General features: G+C 41.7%; 1 protein-coding gene across 3 annotated transcripts in view; it reads right to left on the minus strand.

Moving 5' to 3' along the window:
- Positions 1–18,190, minus strand: part of LOC129170385 (mediator of RNA polymerase II transcription subunit 13-like) — a 102,007-nt gene extending 83,817 nt beyond the window's left edge. For all 3 annotated transcript variants that reach the window (XM_054757873.1, XM_054757872.1, XM_054757871.1), the window contains exon 1: positions 17,177–18,190. In XM_054757873.1, the coding sequence (XP_054613848.1) occupies positions 17,177–17,248 (72 nt within the window). In that variant the 5' untranslated portion in view covers positions 17,249–18,190. The remainder of the gene's footprint in view (positions 1–17,176) is intronic.
- Between the last annotated feature and the right edge of the window lie 2,477 nt (positions 18,191–20,667).

The following is a 20,667-nucleotide window of genomic DNA, read 5'->3' on the forward strand; positions in this document are numbered from 1 at the left end:
TGTGCTGTTCTGTATAGCGTAGCATGCAGCGGCGGGAGGTGAGCAAGCCAAGTGACCTAATTAGAGCAGCCAGAGTCCCCAGGGCTGAGTGACAGATAGAGCTGCCAATCACGCTCGATGGAGGCTCCTCACCTGACACATTAAGAGGCGGGCAGCAGGCGGCTGTAAAACATCCACACATATAAAACGACACAAAGCCATAGCATCGAACATTCCGGGATGGTCTGAAGCCTAAATAATTAAGGTGCAAATAAATAAACCAGTGGCTGCTTCACGAGCGTCTGTGACTTAATTAACTGTGACGAGGCGCGGAGACATGAAGTAGAGACAAAGAAACAGATTCGCAGAAAAAAGCCATGGAAGACACAGAAGCACAAAAACAGTTGCTAAGCAACATACAACATCTGCAGGATTCTTCTCTTCTTGCAAACAAAGGAAAAAGATGAAGCAAGAACAAAATATATTTGTGTCTATTTTTAGGATTGCTTTTTTTGTGTCTACAACGAGGAGCTCTGTTCTGCCGTTTCATACTCCACGATGAAACTTTGGATGTTGGAGATATTAGTAAATGGCAACTTGAAACGTGTTAATTAGGTGATATTTAATATGCTCTTTTGTTCTTTCAGAGCGTCATCTTTTTTAAGGCATAACAAAGGTTGAGATGAGCAAATTCTCTGGTTCCGGTAACCAAAACAATAATTGCTTTAATACACTACAGATAAATACATGAATAAAGCCATACAGTTTACAGTGTTGCCCCTAAGTTTACAGCTTTTTTGTGTGTCATGCATGCATGTCAGCTGTGACGGTCATGCAATCGTTCCTCACCAGTTATATACGTTATATAACCATCACATTTTATAAAGGGAATCAGTTAAGACCGTAAAATAATCCAGAAAGTCAAAACCTGTAGCACACTCAGTCAAATAAAGACATGTCATATAATTAATGCAATCCCTTCTGCCACCATGCTCGATACGTAGAGCAGATAGTTCATAAATACACAGGACTTGATGGAAACTGTCCTTTGTGCCAATAAATGGTAATCATATGCGGCGTGGATGTTGAGAGTGGCGTGGGAACTTTATCTCAGCCGTGGGAAAGATGCACATTTTGGGACACATCATCAGTGGTGTACCTTTGAATCAGTGGATGTTTCGGCCTTTCAACACCCTCATCAAAGGCGGCCAACTACAGGGTGATCAAGCCTGAACCTGTGTCCCATGCCCAATCATGACTAGAGTAGTGCCTGGAAGGTGGGGGGAGATTTGGGGGACGGGCAATGAGCTCGAGTATTTCTGGGATGTACACACTTTTTCAGCATGCAAGATACAAGTCGACATGATCTCTCTCTCACTATAAAACATATAACATATATATAAAATCTAACCAGTAAACTTTGAAACTACTATATTAAATATCTTTGCCACGGGGGAGAAACAGTGAAGCTAGCTCCCGATCGACGTAATGGGCACCCCTGGTATTGACCTATTCTATAAGAAATGTATACTCAGATGACTTCTGTGATCTGGCACTACAGGTATATAGAAAATACAATTTGGGGCGCCCCCCCTAATATAATGGTAGGAGAAACACTGCTGCAGGAAATGTAACAATATTAATGTGCTACAAAGTCATAATAACATAATAAATACAAATGTGTATATATATGTATATATATAGTGATATTTAATTTACTCATACTAAAAAAAATTTCTAACATCTTTTTCTTCTCAACAGCAACCACAATAATAAAAAAAAAATAATAATACTTCAACCAAAACTGTGCACTATTATTATTATTTTGTCATGTACTGGATCTGTGAGTGTATCTGTGAGAGTCTGTATAACACGCTTCATGTATAATTGGATACTAAGTGAGTTAAAAAGCCCAAAAATCAGATTTTATCTAACAAATGATTCACCGTGATCATCAGCTAAGTACCGCTGCATGGAGGCGCCAATGCCTACAAGTAGTAAATAGTGTTATTGTTCCCCAAATTGGCTAACTGGAGCATAAGTGGTATGAAATATATCTAATTTGAGTTGCAATCTGCTGCGTTGATTTGCCTTAGGCAACAGAGAAAAGCCTGTGTTTGTCAGGACGTAGACAGGGCCGGGCCACCGACTTCACCCTGGGTCGCACCTGGGCAGGTTGGAACAGGCAAAAAGTGGCTGCCTGTGTAATCTGTTGTTTGCTTTGAGGCTGTACTCACACTTATGGTGCTGGGTTGAAGACATACGTTATTTTTATATTTTGCTATATTTTTCATGTTAGATTTCACAAAAAGCTTCTAAAATAGACTTATCACACACACAGAAGGAAAGAACAGAGCAGAGAGACAGCACTTCGGACGTATTTTCTCTTACATATTAATCATTTCTGCATGCTTTTTCCCATTTCATTTTAACACTGGTCTGTGTCTTTGCTACATGGAGCATTCACGTTTGATGATCGTGTTGCCCAAACATACCGTAGTAGCAAAGCAAACGCACCAGAGTTCATTTTAACCATGCCAAACATAACAAATGCGAATACACTCTAAAATTCAAAACTGCAAGTCTCCATGAGCCAGGAGTGTCCAAACTTTTTCCACCAAGGGCCGCATACTGAAAAATCAAAGGACGCGGGGGCCATTTTGATACTTAAAATGTTCCACAAAGGCTAATCCAACGTAGATATGCTAATGAGTTATATTAGCATTATTATGATGTAAGACATGCATTACAACAATTTGTCCCAACTCACCTAGAAAAGTGTGAGGCATGTTTATTTGGTATGCGCATGAACCCACTACCATAGATTCACTTTCTGCTGCAAATCAAGTACCTAGTTTCACTTGTGGCTGTTACAGTCCACTTGCATCGGCGCAATGTGGGCAACTGACTTCCCAGATTGAACAGGACAGATGATGAGGCCATCTTGGCATGTTCTAAAAAAACTAATCTGATGTAGATATGCAAAGTTATACTATATAAACAGCCTTTTGGAAAACCCCTGCCCAGCTGTAATGCTGACACGTTGAGCTCAGACTTTTGTAATCATCACATGTAAAGTCAACATGATCTCATCGGCGCACTTTTACTGAAATGTAGTAAAACTGAGTTGCACAAATTCCCATGAGACAATATACATTTTATAAAATCACCTAATTTGAGATGAGTGCAAGGAGAGAATGGATGCAAGTCAAACGGCTGCGAATGAACAGTCTGCACACAATGTGTTTGTTCTCCTCAAGAGGCCATCTGATTGGTCACGGATAATCTCTCAGCGGAACATGAGCACATGACGATCATTAGAATTTGCAGCAGCGAACGAGACAGTGTGATGTTGTCTCTGTCTCTCCCATCGTTTGGTGGACGTAAAAAGGAGGAGGCCCTTTTAACCTAAGTGCGCTCTGGATGGCAGCCAAGTGGGATCCTGGCAGCTCTGTTTGGGGTTTGCAGGAAATATGTGGCCACTTACAAGCTTGCAAATGCAGCCCTTAAATAAAGTACATTCTCATTGTCAGTGGAGCTGTAGTCTTTAACGGAGCTACCCTCAGACAGGAGACCTCCCCCAAGGCTTGTCACCTGCAAAATCAATGCCTCGGTGCTACAATCTGATTTATGTTCATGGATATGTTATTTTCATTGACATTGATCAATTTATCGATGACATTTGGAGAAATCTCTTTTTAAATGTTCTAAACTAATGTCAGTGTTTCAGTAAGGTCTTAAATTAAAGTTGCCTTAGTTCAACTTGACATAGCTGATGTCATGTTGTCTTTCCAGCAAAGTAGCACATTGACCTGAATATAAGAAATTATACACTACTTGCAAACCAACTTCTAGAGCCAAATAAAAATAGTCAGAGCTTTCTTTCATGTCACTCACACACACAGGCTCAAAGGTCGGACAAGGGAGCAAACAACAGAGGAGTTATGATGCTAATTATAAGATAATGGTGATCAGTGGAGCATAGCCATCAAACAACTGTCAAGTAGCTAAGAAACGTCACCTTTTCATTGCAATCTATCGCTTGTTATTTCAATTATATTAAACCAAAACTTACTCTAAGCAAATACATTTTTCCCATAAGAAATTATGCAAATCCAATTAATCCATTGAAATGTTAGCACAAAACGATTGTACGATTATGGTTTTACACTCAGAAAACAATCCAAAACGTCACTTGTTCCGTGACTGAAGACCTGATTGTTGACAAAGGCGGCTATGAGGCAGAAGGGACGAGCAGACATCCGCACAGACGTCACCTTTGTGTTTTGATATGAGTTATTAAAATCCATCCATCCATCCATTTTCTATACCGCTTCTCCTCATTAGGGTCGCGGGAGTATGCTGGAGCCTATCCAAGCTGACTTCGGGCGACAGGCGGGGGTACACCCGGGACTGATCGCCAGCCAATTGCAGGGCACATATAGACAACAACCATTCACACTCACATTCATACCTATGGACAATTTAGAGTCACCAATTAACCTAACATGCATGTTTTTGGAATGTGGGAGGAAACCGGCGTACCCGGAGTAAACCCACTCATGTACGGGGAGAACATGCAAACTCCACACAGAAAATGCCCAACGGAGATTCGAACCCAGGTCTTCCCGATCTCCAGACTGTGACTGTGTTGGCCAACATGCTAACCACTAGACCACCGTGCGGCCCGAGTTATTAAAATGATCAATATATTCAATTATTAATCAAATGTGTTTCTTACCTTCTTTATCAAAGTGCTGCCACTTGCAACTTTCTTGGCTCCATTATGGGTTATTTTGCAGCCGTGATCAATAAGAAACGCAAAGACTTGTGGTGTAACTGTGTTAGTTAACAAAGAACTACAAAGTCACCCACTAATGACATCATAGACCGGTGACAGAGCTGGAGGACAATTACGCCACTATGGTAACAGGAAAGCTTTATGATTAAAATAAGTTACGAACATGCTAATATATGCAACAGGCAACATTTTTGCATACATTTTTCAACACACTAACTGAGGCGTATGCTAACCGAGGTTCCACTGTATTTTTGTCAAGGATGCGGTCTAATATTTTTATGCCTTTAATGTCGGTAGTTGAGACTGAATCAGCAGCACCTGCCAGGAAGTGCAGTCTGTTTTGCCTCAATTGTGTCAAAGTCAATTCATCAAAAGTGGATTAATTTATAATCGCTTAATCGTTAAATTATGCTATTATTATGCCAATCCCTAGTAGGGATTTTTGACACCATTCCTGAAAGAATACATGCCCATTTTAAAGAATCCAAATTGATATAACTTGAGACAAGATATTGCACACAAACAAACCCACGCAGATTAAAAGACAACTGTAATAGGGCTTATGTTTTCGAGAATTTCATCAGTGGCTTTCAAACCAGAGCACAAACCGACACACATTCAAAATGTACTGGAAGGCAGAATAATCCATGGAGATGCGTCTGAGCCAGGTGGAGTGTCTCTGCCTGAGATAACAAGAACATCCCCCTGATGAAACATAACAGCTAAATTCATCATAAATAAGAGCAGCAGCAGCAGAAGCAGCAGCAGCGTGACAATGATGTGTCTAATCTATCCATCCAGGACTCTATCTGCCAGTCTTTTGCCAGCCTGCCAAGCTAACTTTCCAGGAGCCAGCTACTAGCGGCGCTCCCTGCCAATCCAGCGTTCCCTGTTCAGCCTCCTGTCGCCCCGGCACACATGCTCCAACACCAGCGGACGCTAAGAATAGAACACAGCTGGCACTGCGGGCCTTACATATTTCACACTCCAGCCACTGTGCTCCAAAATACCCATCCAGACCCAGTTTCCAACACCAGCACCCAACGATGGCTCCTTCCCTCCCAGCCTTGAGGAGTCCACTCCTGCTTTTGTGTGCCTTTGAACTGTTGTTCACCTCTATGGGTCAGATAAGATCCAAGACAGTACTGGAATGGCACTAGGGAGAACAAAGACCTCCACCAAGGCCAGTAACACACCTTCATAGATACCTCGAGTGCACCAATTAACACCTCTATTCAGAGTCTCCTATAGTTGCCGGGTGTATGATCTAAAATGCAATAACTGCTGAGGTCTCTAATTAACGCCGGGTCAAAAACCATTGACATACTGTCGGTGGCTGTAGGCAACCTCCTGGTGTATTTTTTTTAATAAATTCCACAAGTTGGCAGTAGCTGCAATTGAACTATCATCAGTGGTCAGCGTCCAACATGTATGTAGCGCTGCATGCTCCTTAAAATGTTTCTAACACTTTTCAGTTGTGGGCGTGAAACTGTTCTTTACCATGAGCTCATCAACGGTATTAATGCAGGCTCAGCAGTTGGCTTCCTACCATTATTGCAACATTGGTTCTGTTGCTGCTGTGATGCAAAATACTTGATAGCTGTCAAAGACAGCTATGTTTTCCTTCCCACTTTCTCATGCACTCATAAAAAAATCAAAACATTAAAAATAACAGCCTCTCTCCAATTGTTGCCTGCTTCCAATTAGCGCCCCATCCTCTCTTTGGTTTACGTACAGCATGTACGGTACTCACCCTCTATGGTAATGGTAACGGTAACTGTTTATTTCAAATATGCTGAACAAAATGACATTGAAGTACATTACATGTTTGCAGAATTCAGCATGTCCAAAAAGGAGTGAGAGAAGTAGAGTTTATTTAATCCAACCCCTTCTCCGTGTCTCAACAATCACGATAGCCTGCTCTACTCATGCCTTGTATTATTCCCTGACAACAATGTAAAATGACAATTTGCATTGTTAGGACTATTTTTACATCTCCTGGATCCACATGTTTTTCTTGAATCACAATCAAACAGAACAATGAAAACATAACCCCTACACTGGCCTTCAGTATAGCACAGGCCTTTATTGAGGCAGAACAATACAGTAATATGGATCAGCAGCTTTTTAGATAACCATCTTTTGTCTGAGAAAATAGAATAAATGTTTCGCAATGTTAACAGATCACTTTATCCAGATCTGCACCAAACTTAAGGTCCTCTTTTAACCCCATTAAGTACTAAATACCTGCAAGCCAACATCAATGAAAACATGACCTCCTTGGCAGGGGTAACTAGAAGGCAGATTGTACTGTAAAAAAAACAAGCAGGAGTGAGTGAGTAATCTTGCTTCTTTTTGTTCCTGAACAGCCGCCCCACCCACAACAACAAAGCTCGCTCACAGTTACAGTATCACACAGCAGCCTCCATTGTGTATTGCTGCACTATAGTGACACGCAGCATGGCATATCGACACAGGTGAGCCTGTAGTGGCGGGTCAAGTCACCACTGTGATGACAAGGGCTTCTGGCAGCAGTGACAGGGGCAGATTAGTGGGAGGCGCCACAGAGAGACTGCTGAAGGTGACGCCACCGCTGTGGCTGTCAACAGAGTCGGGGCAGCTCGCGAGGGGTTCAGTAGCCAGATGGAGGCAATGCGTAAGGAAAGCTGGAGCAGTTCTGACCTTAGTTAGAGGACGCCGCCGTGACTTCAATGTCGGATGTCAACAGACTGCCTTTAAAATACTGGGTTGCTTAGAGAAAATGTATGATGTTTTTGGCAGTAATTTCCTTTTTCATTGGGTTGTTTTTTAAGTATTATGTTCTTAGTTTAATGTATTTTATTTAAAAACTACTCTTGAGAAATTAAAGTGTATTGCTTGTGATACGGTGAACTCGCATTTTGATGCCATACATTATCATCACATTCATGAAAAAACGGTCTGAAAAATAATGTTGACAATAATATCGTTTATCGGCAATAATATGTGGGACAATTATCGCCCAGAAAAATTTGTTGTCGTGACGATCCGTTGTTACGATCCGCTTGCATTCCGGCCAAGAACATGATGGTCTTGCACGTCAGGTAGAAGTTTAAGATAGTTCAGCCTTGGTGAAGGTGTGCATTTTACTGAGTGATATTGTAGTTAAATGTAAAGAAAACAGAATGCAATAATGTTTTAAAATTATGGAAAAATATAGCGTTTTCCATGCAGCACGTCCTACTACATTTTTTGCTTAGGCAATAGCCACCCCTATTAATAAAAGACAAACACAAACAGACTTGTGTTAAAAAAAGACACCACTCATGATCACCTGCGTCTCCTTACAAACCGCCGCAGCCTCTTCCGCCATAAATCAAGACACCGCCGCTAATGGCACTCCCACAGCTGCAGAGCTTAGCACTTTATTTCCGTGCTGGACCATCACGTCATTATTATAAAGGCAGGATCTCTATTGGAATACAGTTTGTGCTAATGATGCGCCTCTTAGTTGATCACATTTAGACCTCCACTTGAGGACACTTTAATTACTAGCGGTGCACTCCAGGCCTGTTGAGAAGAGGGTGGACACAAGACGTCCTCTAATTAAGGAGTCTGCATTCTACCTGTGTTTGCACAAGCTGGAGTCTGTCCTTGACAGGGGGAGATGATTTCACAGCACACCCTCCATCAAGTCCATAAAATATATAAGCAGCGTGTACGAGCAAGTGTGGCTGGCAGATTTAGTGTGTTTCCAATATGATATACATACTGTATGTGGGTGCTTTTAAATATTTGAAGGTTGCCTCCTGGGTGTGGGCGTTTACCACTGACTGGTCACTTCATTAGGTACATCTGCACAAACTGTTAGATCCAATAAGAATTCTATACAAGATTAAGGCCACACAATATTGTAAAGTCCATCCATCCATCTTCTATCCTCATTAGGGTCGCGGGTATGCCTATCCCAGCTGACTTCGGGCGAGAGGCGGGGGTACACCCTGGAATGGTAGCCAGCCAATCGCAGGGCACATATAGACAAACAAGCATTCACACTCACATTCATACCTTTGGACAATTTAGAGTCGCCAATTAACCTAACATGCATGTTTTTGGAATGTGGGAGGAAACCGGAGTACCCGGAGAAAAGCCACTCACACAAAGGGAGAACATGCAAACTCCACACAGAGATGCCTAACGGAGATTCAAACCCAGATCTTCCCGATCTCCTGGCCAACATGCTAACCACTAGGCCACTGTATTGGACGTGTGTTGACCAAAATCTAGCCTTGATGCTGGAATTCATTCAGTAAGCCCCACTGGGAACACGCTGTTTTGTGTGTCTGTAGCTTTCATGCTAAGAAACTGTTAGTCCACGCTTATCTAATTCAGAGTGTGTGGCTCCAAGAAGCACTTTTGTGCACTTTATCCACTTTTTACACTCACAAAATTTTAAGACCAGGTGAAAAATTGCAAGAATTTCCATTTTGCACTGTTGGATCTTAAGGAGATTGAAAGTAGATCTTCAAGATGCAATCAGAAGAAATGGGAATGAGACAAAAAAAATTGAGCATGCAATTTATTGCAAGCAGCTATTATAAGGGAAATAGGTTGTTCATCAGCTGATCAAAAGAAAATACCACTGCTTTTAAAAGCCAAAATCTTGTCCAAAATGTGGATTCAATGTCATTTTCTGGTATTCACACTCATGATCTCTTGATGGCAAAAGCAACAGAGCTTTCTCTCTTATGTGGTTGGATTGTTGAGCTGTATAAGCAAGGCTTTTCGCAGCGCGCCATAGCTGCTGAGGTTGGACGCAGTAAGACAGTCATTTGAAACTTCTTAAAAGATCCTGAGGATTATGGAAAAAAACAGTCAAGTGGTAAACCCAAAAAAATGTCACCGGAAATGTCCCGGGAAGATCCTCCGCCAAAATGAATGTTGTTACTGGTGCCGAGTGCAGTCCAATAACCATCAGACGGCATCTGTGAGAGAAGGGTTTTAAGAACAAAGAACGTCTTCAAAGGCCTCGTCTACTTCAACGCCACAAAATTTCCTGTTTGGAACTTGCACATGCGCAACAAACATGGGGCATTGAAAGGTGGAAGAAAGTTTGATTTATGAGAAAAAAAATGGAACTTTGACGGTCCTGATGGCTTCCAATGTTACTGGCATGACAAGGAGATCCCACCTGAGATGTTTTCCACACGGCACAGTGGAGAGGGCGCCATCATGGTCTGGGGTGCTTTTTCCTTCAATGGAACAATGGAGTTTCAGGTTGTGCAAGGGCGTCAAACGGCAGCTGGCTATGTGGAGATGTTGCAGGGGGCATCCCTCATGACTGAAGGCCCTCGTCTGCATGGTAATGACTGGCTTTTCAAAAGGATAACGCCACAGTTCACAATGCACGCCTAACAAAGGACTTCTTCCAGAGGAATAACCTAACTCTTTTAAGTCAACCTTTGTGTTCCCCTGATCTAAATCCAATTGAGAGTATCACGGGATGGGTGGCGAGGGACGTTTACAAAAATGGACATCAGTTCCACACAGTGGATGCCCTCCGTGAAGCCATCTTCACCACCTGGAGCAACATTCCCACTAGCCTCCGGGAAACACTGGCATCAGGCATGCGCAAACCAAGAATGGTGCTGCTACTCATTACTGAGTCCTTTTATAAAAATTTGGTTTGTTTTAGAGTGGTTTTGGGTTTTTTTTTATTTCACTTTAATGGTTGTTTGCAAAACATCGCTTACTCAAAAAATGTTTTGTCTTACTCCCATTTGTTCTTTTGGCATTTTGAAGCTCTATTTCAAGATTCAAGATTCAAGATTCAAGAGAGTTTTATTGTCACGTGCATGGTAAAACAGCAGTTATACTATGCAATGAAAATCTTATCCTGTTCATTCTCCCAAGAAAAGAAAGAAAACACAAGAAAGAATAAGAATAAGAACATAGAAACATAAACATATATACCAATAAATTAAGCAACAACAAAAAGAAGAGACATTAATACAAATAAATATACAAATAAATAAGTAAATAAATAAATAAAGTGCTATGAGTGTGTGTTGCGTGCGGCGTGTGTGAGTGCTTCGTTGAGAAGCCTGATGGCCTGTGGGTAAAAGCTGTTTGCCAGCCTTGTGGTCCTGGGCTTCAAACTCCTGTAGCGTCTGCCTGACGGTAGGAGTGTGAATAATGAGTGTTGAGGATGTGTGCTGTCCTTGATGAGGTTGTGTGTTCTGCGTAGGACTCTAGATTTATAAATGTCTTGCAGTGAGGGGAGGGCTGCCCCAACAATGTTCTGTGAGGTCTTGATCACCCGCTGGAGTGCCTTCCTATCACGTGTTGTACAGTTACCGTACCAAACAGCGATGGAGGCGGTAAGGACACTTTCGATAGTGCATCTGTAGAAGCAACTCAGGATTGTGGTGGACATGCCAAATTTCCTCAGTCTTCTCAGGAAGTACAGTCTCCTTTGGGACTTCTTCAAAATTTGTTGGGTGTTGTGAGACCACGTGAGGTCCTCACTGATGTGTGTGCCAAGGAACTTGAAGGTTTTCACCCTCTCCACCTCAGTCTCATCAATAAGATGAGACATGCTGCACTTGTCCAATGTAATATATGCCATGTCCCACATGCAACAACATAACATTAAGGAGTTGGATAGAAGGACACAGACGCTAGCAGCACTAGCATAGCTATGCGATTTACAGTGCTGACATTCCAGTCACATTTTAACAGCGACATCATGCTAGGTTAGCCTATTCGCTGAAGAACAACAAAATTCTCAAACTTCGAGCTCCCACATCTGTAGCTGACTGACAGTTCAGATTTTTAGATTCAATTTTACATTTTTTTTACAAGGCTGCCTTCCGTTAAGGGATGGACATATACGCGTGTCAAAGGCATTATCAAGTCAAGTCAAGATGACAGATTTTTCTCACGGGCTCAACAGGCTCTCGGGACACATGTTACAGTTAAAAGCATCACAAAAACTTAACGTTGCATTATAGTAATTGAAGTTATTGTACACTGTGTCAAAATATTAGAAACAGCTCTCACATCCTGCTAACTATAGCCACAACAATAAACATCTAGTAAAATCAATGCCATGCAAAACTGAGCATTGTTATCTTTGTAAAGTATGTTTTTTTTTGTTATATTGCACCGTGTGGGTGCGCGTGTGTCACAGTAGAGTGGAGGTTTTCCTGTGTGCTGAGGCTCTTTTTTTTTATGGTCCACGCCTTTGCTTAGCTTGAGTCACTGTTACAATAAGCTGCACATGTCCACAGACAGATGACTGCTCTCCCTCTCTCTCTCTCCTTTTCGCCTCTCTCTCTCATTATGCTCCCTCGCTCTTTAATTTTCTCTCACTCCGTCTGACTCTCTCTCTCCCCCTCTCTCTCTCTGCTGAGGCCAGCAGTCAGGAAATGCACATCAGTCATAATACTTTCCTAAAATGAAAACAGATTCCACTGCAGTCTCTCTCTCTCTCTCTCTCTCTCTTTTTCGTTCTCTCTTTGCCTCTTTGTGAAAAAAAAAACCTTCCCCCGTCTCGTCCTCCACCCCTCCTCCGTCGCCTGCCAGCTCACGTCCTACCCGGGACTCGTTTGTGTCCCGTCACAGATGGATAATCATCGGCACACAAGACAGTTGTTTTGTGGCCGCCGTGATGTGATGTGTGTTGATGCAGTGTGTGTGTGACGTCGCCGACAGACAGATCACAACACCGATCTGCATTATAAAGTCCCATCACGTCTTTTTTACCCCCTTTAGTGGCTATTTCTTATGATGATGATGCAAGTGGCACTTATTCTTTAACAGGCAGTAAATCAGCAGTGAGCAACAAGGTTAGTGCAAGCTGGAATGCAGTTAAACAGGTTGTCAGACTGCTTAGCCAAGACCTTTTTTATGTTCCAACATAGCAGAGGTCAAGAAATGCCCAGTCCGTGCTTAAGAGAGGCATCCACTTTACAGTTTGCCACTTTTCACCGTATCCTAATCACATGTGCTCAATTCCAGCGATACATCCTTCCATTGTGTGTCTTCATAACACAACCACCAATTCATCACTTGTCTATTTTTTACTCCCGACTCCCACCACCGAAAGCACTGCATCACTAGCCTGTCATCCATTCATCCACTTATTAGGTACACATGCACAATCCAAAGACCGTAAGGCTCTCTTTCAATTGACACCTTAACAATGTGTTTATTTATTATTGTGGTTGCAGTTACACATCCATCTTCATTATGGGTGATTCTAAAATGTGAAAACCTCAACCACAATAATAAACATGATCACATTACCATTGGGATTATTACCTCCACCAAGCACGAAATGCAAGGGCGGTGGCCATTATTTAGTTAGCAACATCGCTCCCTCTCTCTATCACGTTTTTTCAAAAAATACAGTAATAAATTCATAAATGTTTCGTGGTTGACTATGGCCCATTAATATTTGAAAATATCATATAACAATTTCAGTGTCGATCCGCACATTGCTAGCGTGCTCTCCTTAACGCGTTTGTGGCAATTTCAAGGATTTTGTGCAACGGGAGTCAATATTTTCTCAACCAAATGATTCCCTGTAGGAGATTAAGAAGAAAAAGGGCAAGAATTTTGGCTATGGAAAGTTTGTAGACAACTTGCTGCTGTGTCTATTCCAAGGTGTGTGTGGGAGCAGGAATGATGAGAAGAAGAACTTCAGCCTACATCGACTTTTGCACGATAAACCACACCCTTCGATGACTGCCTACATCCTTGAGTACCTTTAAAGTCTCAGTAAGCGACCTGATCGCATTCTTATCAGATTTATATCCACATACAAATGAGGCCTGAGTCGCATTTGAAAAAGTCGGAATCGTGCTGTACACACCGACATGAAAAAATCAGATACAGGTCGCATATAAGCAAAAAAAAATCGGATTTGACCTGCAGTGCGAACATGGCCTAAATTATCTGTGTCCGTATCTGTACTTGGAGTGGGTGGGGCATAAAGGAATGGAAGTGGGCACGGTTTAACCGGAACTGGGTCATCGTGCGTTAGTTAGCTTGTTAGCTCGTTAACTAGTTTGCAGGGTGTCAGATTTCATGACATCTTTGGACACCATCACCTTCACCAAGCACCAATATATTGGGGAAAGAGGTATCATTATTTAGTCAGTTAGTTTGACGCATTACACAAAATTGTACTTAGCAATTAATTACAACAATCATTTTTATTGCAAATGTTGATCTGAAATCGTAGGGAGAAGGCATTTGTGGAGGTGGCGTGTACACCATCTAAACGAGTCGTACACACACACAAGACAATGTTTTCAACAAAGCCGACCAGTCACAGCCTTTGCGGCCCGCGAAGTTACATTTTTTGGAGGTGCGTGTCACGCCATGCAAGAAGGTTTGCAGGGGAAGGAGAAAGCTGGTGTAGCGTACACTGGGTGCCTCGACACAGGAGCGTAATCCAGGTGTCAGAGACTGAACTCCAAACTGAAACCGACAAAACGCAACAAAAAGCGTACCTGGAGAGCAGCGAAGCATATTCAAGTATATGGCTATCACCACATTGGTAGTCCCAGCTAAAGAATTCAAGACATTGTTGGATTTATTTCAATCTGACTGTTCAAATCTTCAGGAAGGGTTTTAATTAATCGTCCTACTCACTCCTTCTTGACCTGATAGTCACAAATTCCAAGGCATGACTGCCCCTGTCCCACCTACTCCTTAAGCATTGTGAAATTACAGCTTTAGTTGTGACTTGCAGGGTGCAAGATCACCTAAAAAAAAAAAAGCCCTCGGGACCTCAGTGTTGTTGTCTGGACTCCCGTCTACTGCATGCCTTTCCACTTGGCTGCCCCAGGGAGCAGGACAGTTAGCACGCTGCTTCTTTCTCTCCAAAAAACATCGCAACCACCTCCTGAATAACGTTCCGCCAAAGTCACAGAAATTTCACCCAAAACGATACCCTATCCGCCTCATGTGCCCCCCACCGTGCGTGTCGTCAGCCAATCTTAGTGAGGACAACATTAACATTTTATCAGCTTTTATCTCTAAGGTTGATGGGAGGATAGAGTAGAAGAAGGAGGAGGAGGAGGAGTGAAAAGCTCTTGACTGCTCCTCAGCTCCCACAATCCTCTGATTTATGAGCTGGTAAGCCGTTTGTGTAGCTTGACACATTACAATATTGAAGATGAGGAAATCATTATGCCTGGGAGAAATATTTGACAGAGGCAGCCGCCACTCTGCATTGTGCAGTGAAATGATTATTTAAAGGGAGGGGAGTGATGCTACTCCGTATGAGCTTAAATGGTGCTTACCTGCAAGGAAAGCTGCTTAAACAAGTGCATTTGCATCATTAAGGGTTGTGTTTTTGCTCTGTTACAGCTGCTTTTAGCATTGGCTCGCTCTTTTTTTTAAGTGTACCATGATTTATTGATGAAGATCTTGGAGTATAGTAAATATTTTGCCCCTCTCATGTAAATGAATACAAATAATGTTTGCCAGAGAGGTATTCATTTATCATTATGTTTATTAATGTAGTTTACAGTGGTGTAGAACTACAATACATCACACTGGGAGGTGTTGCTAATATTTCGGTTACCGTATTTACTATGGATGAGTGATAATATTTCAAATCCCATAGAGTATTTCACAACAACACAAACAGCAATGATAAACAAAAAGGAATCTGTCATTAGAGCACACAAATAATATAGTTATGTAAATACAAATGAAGTGTATCATACTGAGGTGTGTTTTATATATTTTGCCCCTTTTTGCTGCGAAACACGGTATGCAAAATATTAGAAACACCCGTCAGTAGGATGCGATACAGTTCTGCAACCAGTGCAACCAGTGTGCAGGTGTACTTACTAACTGTCCTACATTGCCTTTGTTTGCAGGGTTGTAGCAGAGTTTTTTTGTAGTACCGGGGCTCATAAAGCAAAAGGACACCCACAAGACACCATGATGTAAAGTGTCAGTTTATTTTGATTTGTGTATTGTCTATAAAAACACAACACAAGTATTTGCATCAACACTGTGTCTGTTTTCTTCATGTTTTGCGGGGTTTTAGCTGAGTTTTTTGTGGTACCTGGGGTTCCACTAAGGACGCCATGATGTAAATTGTCAAATTATTTAAATTTTTTCATTCTGCGTCAAAATACTCTGTATTGTATATAAAAACTAAACTTTTCGGCATGTTTTGCATGGGCTGTAGCTCAGTTTTTTTGTGGTGCCAGGGACCTATGAAGGGGAATGGACACCCCCAGGACACCATGATGTAAGATGTCAATTTATTCAGATCAATGCATTGTGCAGCAAAATGCTCTGTATTGTCTATAAAAACAAAACATAAGCATTTACACCAAACCCATGTCTGTTTTCTTCCTGGTTTGCAGGGCTGTAAAGTTTTTTTCTGGTACCTGGGACCCATGAAGGGGAAGGGACACCTCCAGGACACCATGATGTAAGGTGTACAGCAAAATGCTCTGCATTGTATATTCAAAAAAACACAAGTATTTACTTGTACATCAAACCCATGTCTGTTTTCTTCATCTTTTGCAGTGCTACATTTTTTGAAGGGGAAGGGACACCTTCAGGGCACTATGTTGTAAGATGGGGTGTCAAACAAAATCGCTCAGGGGGCCAAAACTCAAAGCCAAATTTAGGTCGCATGCCGTTGTCCAAGACATGCTTTGCTGTAGTTAAATGGTCATTTTTGACTGTCTTATGCGTCTTTAAGGTGTTATTTTGTACAGACATTTTGTAATAGTTTCAAAGTGGTGGCGTTTTTAGTCGTGTACAGTTAAACTATTGTTACTTTGAGTCTGAATATGGGGCACCTTTAGTAAGAATGGTTGTGCAATTACTGCTATATATATAAAATACTGTGGCCACGTGAGTTCAGCAACACCACAGGAATATTTGAAACTGACAGAATTGCTTTAATGCGCAAATCATTGTAAGTGTGTTCTTTCTGTGGGCCACGTTTGGCCCACAGCCATGAGTTTGACACCTGTGCTGTAAGGTGTCAAATGATTTACGTATGTGCATTTATTCGAAAATGAAAATGTAATACAAAAAAATATATATGATATATAATTCCATTATAATAATATAATGCAATAATAATTTAATTTAAGTTAATAATTTGAAAATGACACAAAAAACACTATAAAATACAGAATAAAATAAATTTAAAAAAAATTTAAAAACAAATAAAACCGAAATAAAAAATGTACTAAAAATATTGTAAATGTTTTTAAAAATTTATTACATTATTTAAAAATTGTGCAAAATGTCAAATTGTGCACTGAGTATTAAAATGCCCTGTATTGCATTTATAAAAAAATCAACATCAAAGCCATGTGTGTTTTTTTTTAAAGTGCGACAGAATTTAAGTAAGGGGTGCCCTACCAGAGAGAAGATGTTGGAGTGGCAGTCCTCAAGGCTTGCCCCGTTCGCCACCCAGTTCGTCGTTGTCGTCATAATGGTCCCAGCTTTGGTTCCTCAGCGTTGGGCATGTCGAAATCCTACATCAACACCCCACACCAAATAAAGGGGGTCCCGTCCGTCCTGAGTGGGTCCACTCCACACACACGCACACAACACACACACAAAAGGTAGGCTAGAAACCTCGCCAGAGGTCCAGATAAATACGAGAAAGGCTGCCTTTAGAAGCAAATGGGCGTATTCAGAGTGAAGAATGAGCCCATGATCGAATGCAATGTGAGAATAAATCCACACGGGGATCAAAACACGATCCCAATCCAGGTCAGGCGGACACATCCACGCCATTTAGAGAAGATCAGCCTGAGATGAAGATCATAATGATAATCATAATAATAATCCATGGCTGCAAACACCACACACACACGCGCGCGCGATTATTAAAAAAAAAACTCCAAACTTCTTCCACGTTCGAAAAAAGTGGGGTATTCCAGGCGCGTGATTGTCTCTCACAATCCCATGCACCACTTGTTATAGTTTACGAGAAATTGCACGGAGCTATTTATAGCCGCCTTTCTTAGCACAGCCGCACAATGTAACCCTGCCAGAAATGGTTTTTAATCCCTCTGTTGCTTTCAGGATTTTTCCCTTCCCAAAAACAATCCTTCCTTCGTGGCGTGGTGGCGCGGGGGAGAATCCACGATCGGGAGACAGAAAGTCTTCTTTTGACTCCAGCAGCAGGGGCAGGAGGAGGAACGCCACAAGCAGGCTTCTGTGTGAGTGTGTGAAAAAAATCCTTCCTTCCTTTCAGTTTTGTATCATTACGACACGTCCTCTTGCGGTTGCACACATGCATGGAACACTACAGGGGCAAAAATGCACCGATTTCTTGAACAAAAGCAACGCTCGTCTATGGAGATGCTGCAGGGTTGCGTGGATTTGGCGCTGTGTGATCATGTCAGTAGGTTGGTAAATAAGAAGAAGTGGTGGAATGGTGTGGGGAGGTGGGGGGTGGGGGCGTGCGTGGGGTCTGCGCGCGCACATCCAAAGACAACCGCCAGAGTCTCTCTCTCTCTCTCTCTCTCTCGCTCTCTCTCTCTTCACCCCCCACGCAAGGCATTGTAATGGCGGTCGTCGTGCAACAAGACACCTCCCCTCCTCAAAGTGTGGGATCTTGCACACATCTTGCATTGACTTATTATTTACTTCCATATGTTACATATGTTATTCTCTTTAATGCATTTGCACGGTGTCCTTATGTGGTTACATAATGCAAATGTGACACAGGCTAGAGGTCAGGCTAGCAGTTTCACAAGACACACAATGCTACAGTGTCATAATAATATCACATGACAGCACCTGTCATAGTATTATTATGTGCACTCATTTGGCCATGACATCAAACACGAAACATGCCTTTGCAAAGATAATGCACTTCTGCACTGATAGGGCGCTGAGTAGCTTCCACTCCTCCGTGATGACGTCACTGGTGGAGCTGGTGGATGTTAAACACCTTGTGTTCCTCCACCTTCCTCCCTTCCAATTGAAGATGCCTCACAGGTGCTAAATTGGGTCCAGGTCTAGAGGAGACATCTTTGGCCACTCCATCATCCAGGCAGTTGTCATCTTGGAGGTGTGTTTGGGCTCGTTATCATGTTGGAAATCTGCCATGTGGCCCAGTTCCTGCTTCAGAATGCCACGGTAGATGTGACCCTCGCTCCCCAGTGACGGGAGCACTCCTGCAGCCCCAGACCAGGACGCCACCACCTCCATGCTTGACAGTAAGCAAGATAGAGTTATCTTATACTCACTTAGGGGCGGGATGGCTCAGGTGGTAGCGTGGTCGTTTCCCACCCTGAACGTTGCGGGTTCGTTCCTCCGTGAAGGTGTTGAAGTGTCCTTGGGCAAGATACCGAACCCCCAGTTGCTCCTGAGGCTGTGTCATCAGTACTGTAGGTAAATAAATGTCCTAGCAGTGTCAAAGTGCTTTGAGTGCCTTCGTAGAAAAGCGATATCCAAGTGAAAGACCATTTACTTGTGTTGCCGGCTATTTAGACAATTATGGCTGTGTGTTGACCATAAATCTATACTGCTATACGAGCTGTACTCTTAAGTACTGCATATCCAAGTTTACTTTCTATAGTGCTGTCCCTTGACAAGATATACTACATAAAAATGCTAGCAGAAATGTGGGGGGTGTACTCTTTTCTATCGGTCAAATAAAGTAATACTTTACTTTACTTTGAAGAGCCGTAGCATGGATGTCAGAGCTCCAGAGGCGATGAAGGTAAATGACCAGCACTTTGAACACTACGTCTTTTTTGTTTGTTTTGGCAGAAAGGCACATTCTAAAAAAGCAGGTTTTGCAGGTAAATTCAATCCATCCTTAACTAGCTATACTAGCATTAACAGCATTAACTACAGTACGTCGCTACAATGACGTTCTCATAGAAAATGATATATAGTTTGAAATAATAAAACCGCAGCGGACAGAAAAGAGTCAGCCCATCAAATATTTGTGGCATAATGAATCATTCATTAGAAGCACTTATGATATTGCTTTACTGTCAGAGTGTTTGGATTATAATGTAAATGTAATGAGACGCCAATGATGTACATTTAGCTCACATCAATTAAACCAAAATGGCCTGATTATTACGTCCATACGTATGAAATATGCTTGCACACCGTTATGCAATGTTTCTGTCATTGTTGTGTACTCCTGTGTTTATGTATTTATTCATTCATTTCAAATCTCTTTAGCTTTTGTTTTTATTAAATATATACATTATAATAAAAGTAAATTATTTTATTTATTTTGTACGTTTTTTTATTTTTTTTAATATTTTAATGTTATTTTACAGTCTCTGTCTATTTATTTATGATCTTTTATTTTTTCAACACTTCTTTTTTCTTCTTTTTTTTTCCATTTCTTCACTGCATAAGGTAGCTACAGTATCTCTTGTTACATTTTTTTTGTTTTCTTTTCCGATTAAAGGCGAACATTTTAAAAGCAGGAAACAAACAAACTAGCAGTAATTGCCGGGACATGGAGAAGGGGTAGGCTTAAATAAGCTCTTCTTCCAACTGCTTTTCAGAACTTAGTTGAACCGTGCAATGTAAATACGGTGCTCCTTCACACATCTGTGTTAAGCTTATTCAAGAGAAATAAACCCATTGCTATTAACATGTTTGCATGCATATGTTTTATGTGTTTAAATGGGAATTATCAGGCTGCTTTGAACAAGTGATGTTTTCCCACTTTACATAGGAGATATTTAAAAGTTGATTTCACTTAAGTGACAGTCTTTTAAAGTGAGGAACAGATCAGGCAACGTTTGAGCGAATAACGAGTCTTATTTTCAAAGCTGACATTATTTTTTCAGACATTTCTGACAAGCCGTCCAGCCGCTCGTGAAGCCTTCGAGCGGTCGCACACACACACACACACACACACA

The sequence above is a fragment of the Dunckerocampus dactyliophorus genome, chromosome 17 (genome assembly GCF_027744805.1).
Source record: "Dunckerocampus dactyliophorus isolate RoL2022-P2 chromosome 17, RoL_Ddac_1.1, whole genome shotgun sequence".
In the NCBI taxonomy this organism is placed as follows: Eukaryota; Metazoa; Chordata; class Actinopteri; order Syngnathiformes; family Syngnathidae; genus Dunckerocampus; species Dunckerocampus dactyliophorus.